Source organism: Linepithema humile, chromosome 3 (genome assembly GCF_040581485.1).
Source record: "Linepithema humile isolate Giens D197 chromosome 3, Lhum_UNIL_v1.0, whole genome shotgun sequence".
NCBI classification, from domain to species: domain Eukaryota; kingdom Metazoa; phylum Arthropoda; class Insecta; order Hymenoptera; family Formicidae; genus Linepithema; species Linepithema humile.
The window spans coordinates 16,010,133-16,016,763 of record NC_090130.1 but is presented as its reverse complement, the minus strand read 5'-3'; the positions used below and the strand labels follow the sequence as shown (position 1 = coordinate 16,016,763).

At 33.2% G+C, this 6,631-nt stretch overlaps 1 protein-coding gene across 8 annotated transcripts in view; it reads left to right on the top strand.

Moving 5' to 3' along the window:
* Positions 1 to 498: 498 nt before the first annotated feature.
* Positions 499 to 6,631, top strand: part of stol (stolid) — a 301,015-nt gene continuing 294,882 nt past the window's right edge. For 2 of the 8 annotated variants that reach the window (XM_067351796.1, XM_067351793.1), the window contains exons 1-3: positions 510 to 1,976; positions 3,942 to 4,023; positions 5,892 to 6,002. In XM_067351796.1, the coding sequence (XP_067207897.1) occupies positions 1,876 to 1,976; positions 3,942 to 4,023; positions 5,892 to 6,002 (294 nt within the window). In that variant the 5' untranslated portion in view covers positions 510 to 1,875. Of the gene's footprint in view, positions 1,977 to 3,941; positions 4,024 to 5,891; positions 6,003 to 6,631 lie in introns of all 8 variants that reach the window. The other 6 variants (XM_067351791.1, XM_067351795.1, XM_067351797.1 and 3 more) reach the window with 6 other exon arrangements.

Genomic DNA, 6,631 nt, shown 5'->3' with positions numbered 1-6,631 from the left:
GTCGGGATTGCCACCCTCGTATCTCCCTCCTCTTCACTCTTCATGGAACGGAGCGCCGGGCAATACCGTCCTCTCTCCGCCACTTTTATTCTTCATCCCTTTTCCCATCCTATGCACCACGCATCCACTCACCCTATTCTCACTTGCCCTTCATACGACGTACTACTCCATCTTTGTCGCCCCTTCCCTTTTGCCACTTTTTACGAGGCTCCATCGAAGTCGAACCACAGAAGCTTAAAAGAAACTTAAACAATCAGTTTTGACGTCCATAATATTGCCCTCGATTGCTGGCTGCAATTAATTGGCGTTGTCGTCGCAGTCGCAACTATCGTCATAGGCGTTCCACTTTTGCCGGAGCCCCACGAGCACCCCTTGCGCTTCGACGACATAGCGCCGCGGAGGCGATGAAGAGACGCGCTTACATCCCCTTTCATCTTTGTTTCCCTCTCTCCGCCTCCCACCACCCTTGAAATAACGTACTCCAGAAACGCTGTGAGCTAGCTCGCCGATCGTAGACGTAGTAAAGAGTAATGCGCGCGCGCGTGCCGCGCTGCCGCCGCCTCAGCGGCGGCGGCGCAAACGGCGGCGCGACGCGATACGCTGTGCGGTCATCGCCATTCTTGTGCGATTTTCCACATCACGCGAATCACCATCCGCAGAAAGTTTGCTCGAAAAGTGTTCATAGAAAAGAACGTCAACATACCTACGTCTTGTTCGCCGGCTACGCCGGCTCGTCAGTTTTCGATTTGTCTCTTGTTTTAGCAATGGCTTTTGCTCTTTGCATCCTTCCATCGCTCGCGCATACTATCCCTTCCCCCCTTCCGCGCCGTTCTAGTCCACTTTAATCTTGCCATCCCGCTGCTTCCACGTTTCTCTCACTTCGTTTCACTCCCACTGTCTCTCACTTTGTTTCTTTTTCCATTTATCGCAATCCTGTCTTCCATTCTTTCTATCTCTCTACGCATTACTGTGTGAACCGTGCTGATCGAGATCGCGCGATAATGCGGTAATCGACAGTGCCCGCGATTCTCTACGAAACAGCAGCGCTTTTCTAAATAAATCGCGTTATCGACAGCGACAGCGACAATAAAGTGCGAAAGGAAACTATGCCGTCGCAATGACGTTTGCGTTTCGAATGTCAGTGAAATCATGTGGTCGCGCCCAACTCTGAAGGAGGCAGTGACACTTGCGGATATACGTTCCGAAACAGTACATACGTAGTCCGGAACACCGTCTTCATCTTGCTGTTTTCTGGTGAAATGATCGACTCGAACTTGGCCGGCCTTGTCGTCATTGCGACGCGTGTAGCGCGGATCGCCATTCGTGGGGAGGAAAAGGTATCGGGAATGAAGAGAAAACTTCGTGGCTGTATGTGATTCGATTTTGCAACTTGTACATACGATATATGTATATACATACGTGCGAGCGCAAGTGACGAAGTATTACAAATTTGTGAAATTAGTGAAATTAGTAGATTAGATGCACTTGAGGTTGGCCCGGAAGCGGAGCAAGAGGAAGAGACTTGAGGAACGCAGTGACAACCTATGAACGATGCGTGGAAGTCGTTAAATCGACAAGCTGGTTCCTGGTTCTACGATCGATCATACCGAATTACCACGAGAAAGATAAACTTACGAGTCACGCACCGGAAACGACGAGAGAGAGAGAGGGAGAGAGAAAGAGAGAAAGAGAGAGAGAGAGAGAGAGAGAGAGAGAGAGAGAGAGAGAGAGAGAGAGAGAGAGAGAGAGAGAGAGAGAGAGAGAGAGAGAGAGAGAGAGAGAGAGAGAGAGAGAGAGAGAGAGAGGGAGGGAGGGAGGGAGAGAGAGAGAGAGCAAGGATTTCGAGAAAAATAATAATAGAACATCGTCGAAATAATGTTTCCGCGTATTGACGATAGATTCCTGCATTTCGGGATACTATGTCTGCTGTGGATCGGTTCAAGCAGCCAGCAAGAGGAAGACATTCCTCACAATGAGTAAGTGTAAATCGTAAAAATATTTTTACTATTCTTATGATTAAGTGATGTTAAAGGCGTAAAAATGATATTCGGCAACCCTGTGCATTGTCAGACATAGATGACGCATGAAGAGTTTGAAAGGAATTAACAGGGAAGGAGGGAAAGATGAGAGGGGTGTGATATGCGAGCGTTCGGATGAATGGAGTGCATAAAGCTCGGGTAAAAGTTGATAGGAATTGAAAGAGATGCGAGATTGAAGAGTGAAAAGCGAGGGTGAAAACAAGTTAGCAGTGACAGAATAAGAAAATAAAGAAGCATGTAAAGAGAGATAAAGAGGCAGAGTATATTAGAGAGGGGGTGGGGATAAAAGAAAGAAAAGAAAAAAATGAAAGAGAGGAGAAATGAGAGGAGAAAAAAAACGAAAGATATAGAAAGCTTGAGGATGTAAGAAGAAAAGTGAATATGCAGAATAAAGGGAAAAAAATAAAAGAAGCGCAAATATAGAAGATGCAAACGAAAAGATCTAGTAAAAAAATGTATCTGTGAAAAATGAGAAAGGACGGAAAGGAGGGTAGATAGAAAACAAAAAAGAGAGAAAAGGAAAGATAAAAAGGGACAAAGAAAAAGGAGAAGAATAAAAATGGAGGAAGGGGGAGAAAGAGTGGAAAGGAGAGAAGAAGAGAACAGAGAGAGAAAGAGGGAGGGGGGACGATTATGCGAAAGATTTTAAAAGATGCGCAAAGACGTTTGTAAAATAATGCCTCGTATTCCCAGTTTAAAAGTTTTGTTTTAAATTTAATCTTAGATTATGATTAATCAAATTTTTAACCAGTTAATTAGCTATCTGATCATATTTTTCTCTACATTTTTTAATTAATAATTATTATATGCCAATAATTATATAAAATATGTTTGATTCAAAAATGCATAACTCGCAATGTAAGATATAAATGACGCTATAAATGCAAATAACTAAAAAGGCAAAGGAGGTTGGAAAGATTCAAGAATGAGAGAACTTGATATAGATCTCAGAAAAACTTTTGATATATTAGTCCCAAAAAGATTTTTTTAATGAATAAAATTATCGACAAACAATGTGATTATTTATTGAAACTTAAGTAAAGAAAGAGTAAACCGCTGTTTAATATTATATTATGTGCTTCTCAACAATGTTTAAAGAAGATCTAGAAAAATTTTATGTATTAGACGCTTTTTATTTAATTTTCCATTAAGATGTTTGCATTATTAATATACAGTATTTAATATATTATATACAGCGTCTAATAAGTGTTAATAGTATAAAACAGTTTTTTTTTTTAAATAGAAGGTCTACCAGAAATCAAATTTGAATCTCTTAATTATTAATCACGTGTCTGATTTGTCTGAATTCGTACACCGTAATGTCTTCAATTTATCCTTTTTACTAAAATTGTGCAAAATCAAAAAGTAATAGTATACTTAATCATTAATCTTTTTATTATAATTAATCTATTAAATAAATTCTTTGCATTTACATGCTTATTTTGTAACTTTTCCCGTATTATAGTTTTAGTTGATAGAAGTGTAAATTACTGCGATTAGAATAATTAATTATTTCTTATATGTTAACACCTTGAAGACCGGTGCCTTTGACGCGGAAACTTAGCCTTGTTTCCGGCATGTTTTGTCGTATATGTGAAAATAAAAATTTCTATTATACTCTCCAAAAATTGTTTTTTCTACAAGCAGATAAGATAAGATAAGGAAACATTGCCATTATACCGCCATTATATCAAAACACGAATCTGTGTCTCCGGTCCGCAAACGATGGCTGAACGAAGACACAAATATCGGTCTCCGGTCCTTAAAGTGTTAAGATAAAGTATTAATAGCATAAAGTAAGAAGAAACATAAAGACATAATATATTACTTATTTTTGTTATAAATGTCACAATTCTTACTACAATAAAATAAACCGAGAATAATAATTAATAATTATTGCAGAGTGAAAAACTGGGCCTTAAAGTTTGGCGTGGATTTATGGGAATTTGGTAAACAAGCAACAAAAATGGGCGAGATACAAAGAGTAAGATATTATATTTAATATTATAAAATATTATATTTAATATGCGTGCGCGCACACATGTGTACGTGTGTGCGCATAATGCACATATAATTAATTATAATTATATAAAAAAATATATTTTTTATTGAGTAAATCATATTAATTTTTTATCGGTTAATGATATAAAAATTTACCATAGTATTAATGACTCATGTATGTGTTATTTCAAAATAACCATAAAAAAATGGTGTTTTCTGTCTATTGGATCCGTATGTCGAAAACACTGTATCTGTAAGTCTTGAATGAATTTGGATCTCCGGTAAAACTTTCAAACTTTGCAGACTATTTAACATATCACGTACAAATTTAAAAAAGTATTCTATTTTGTCAAAATCTGATTTCTAAGAATTTTTACGATCTTTGAATATAATAAGTCCAACATAAATGAAAAAATAAAAAAAAGAACTATTATTTTTACAAAGTACGAAATAAAATTTATTGTATTTTTGAAATTTTTATTGACATATCATATTTAAATTAAGTATTAATAACTATTTTTTGAATTTTTTGAATTTAATTACATTTTGTTCTTAGGTTAAAAAGAATCATACAAAAGTTACATTTTAATTTTTAAATTAATGATTCTTAAAGTTCCTTGAAATAGTTTTAAATAAAATCTATTATTAATGAATATTTGAAGAACATTTTAGCCACAATTCTGTTTTTTTTCAGCTTGAGAAAATACAAAGAAAAAAGGAAAAGGTTTAAACTATGTGAAAAATATAAATAGATTGAAACTCAAATAATTAATAAAATAGATTGGATTTATCAATCATACGTGCAGCATTAATACGACATATCAGAGTCATCTGATATGATATATTAATTAATTATACGCAACAAGGGCTTGGAATGAGTAATTAGGGTATAAAATCCGTGAAGAGTATATGATCTACGTGGAGATTCAAACAAAACATTCGGCAGTCTCTAATATAAGATAGTATATATATCTAATCCATGTATGTGTGTGTCAATTTTCAGATTAATGTCATTCATTTTTAATACCTATACACAATTTCAGAAATGATCATCTCTTTGAATAGGAAGTAGGAAAAACTTACTAAAACTAATCATCTTATAAAAAGTACAGAAAGATTCACTGTGTATAAAATCGATTGTTTTAAATTCTTGTTAGGTACAGATATTGGTATATCATATTAGTTTGCTCTGGCATATTGTACTGGTTGGTGTTGCACGTATAATCGGTATATCTTGTCTTTGTCTTATTAATAATTTGAGTTTTAATTTCGTTTTTTATATTTTTTCCGTGTAACTTAATCTTTTTTTATTTTTCTTTGTATTTTCTCAAGCGGAAGAAACTTTGAAATTGTGGCTGAAATGTTTTTATATATTAATAATTAATATATAAATTCATATTAATAATTGTTAATAGTTTTTGCGCTTTAACAACAGTGCTTCTGGTTTATATTGCTTTCTTTGTCATTGTTTGACTTTGATGAATCATAATTTACAGTATAAAATCTACTGTTTAAAATTTTAATTATTACATTATGTTTTTGATTTGGAATTTTAAATTTTGATTTTTGATTTGCATTTAGTGTTTTAAAAAATTTCAAATATACATTTTTTTACGTGAATTTAATTGCTTTTTTATATAAACAATTTTTGCTCTTAAAGCGTTTTTATTTATTAACAGTTACAAAGTTAATAAAGATATAATTATTGTACAGCTACAAACTTAATAAAGATATAATTATTGTACAAATATTTATAAAAAAAATGACTTATTTTTAAATTCTTCAAAATTGTTGTTTAATGCAAGAAGCTTATAATATAATTGACACAAATTTTAACTGTTTTATTCTTAGAAATATCACGATGTGGAGAGCAACATTGCAAAAAAAGATGGTCTTGTTCTTGTTCGGGAGATGGCCGCAGAAGTGAAAAACATGATGGACTTTAAAATGAACGCCGTAATGGTACGTCAACATATAAATTTGTTTTGCCAATTTTTTGTTAGTTAAAATTTAATTTTATATTATTTGATAAACTAATAATTAAAATTAGATTGTGATATAATCTAATTATTATACAATTATTATACAAATATTCTAATTATTATACTAATTATTATACATACACACGCATACATGCTTGTGATATAACGCAATATAAACTGTCTAAAAAGAACTGATAATAAAAATATACAATATCTTTAGAGATTTACGGAGTCACTTACTAAACTTATATGTCAGAACATTTTTGTAATTTAGATAGTAGTTTGAATTACTCATTTTTTTTGTTTAAAATGAGTTCTAATTTTCACGTATGAGTCGTATATTGAAATATTGACAGAACGTACAAATTGTAGATTATTTTATGATTTATTTTAAATGTTTGCGTAAATTTTAGACACAATTCTTTGATTATTTTGAAAGTTATTTTATTTTTATGTTTACCTTAGTTTTTTAGGTAAAATTATGTATTATAGCACTTATTGACAAATTCAAAGAAAAAATATTCTTAACCAGGTAAAATTTTTCATATAAACTAATAAAACTTTGATGAATTCGTGCGAAATTTTATTCGGAATTAGTGACCAGGTTGA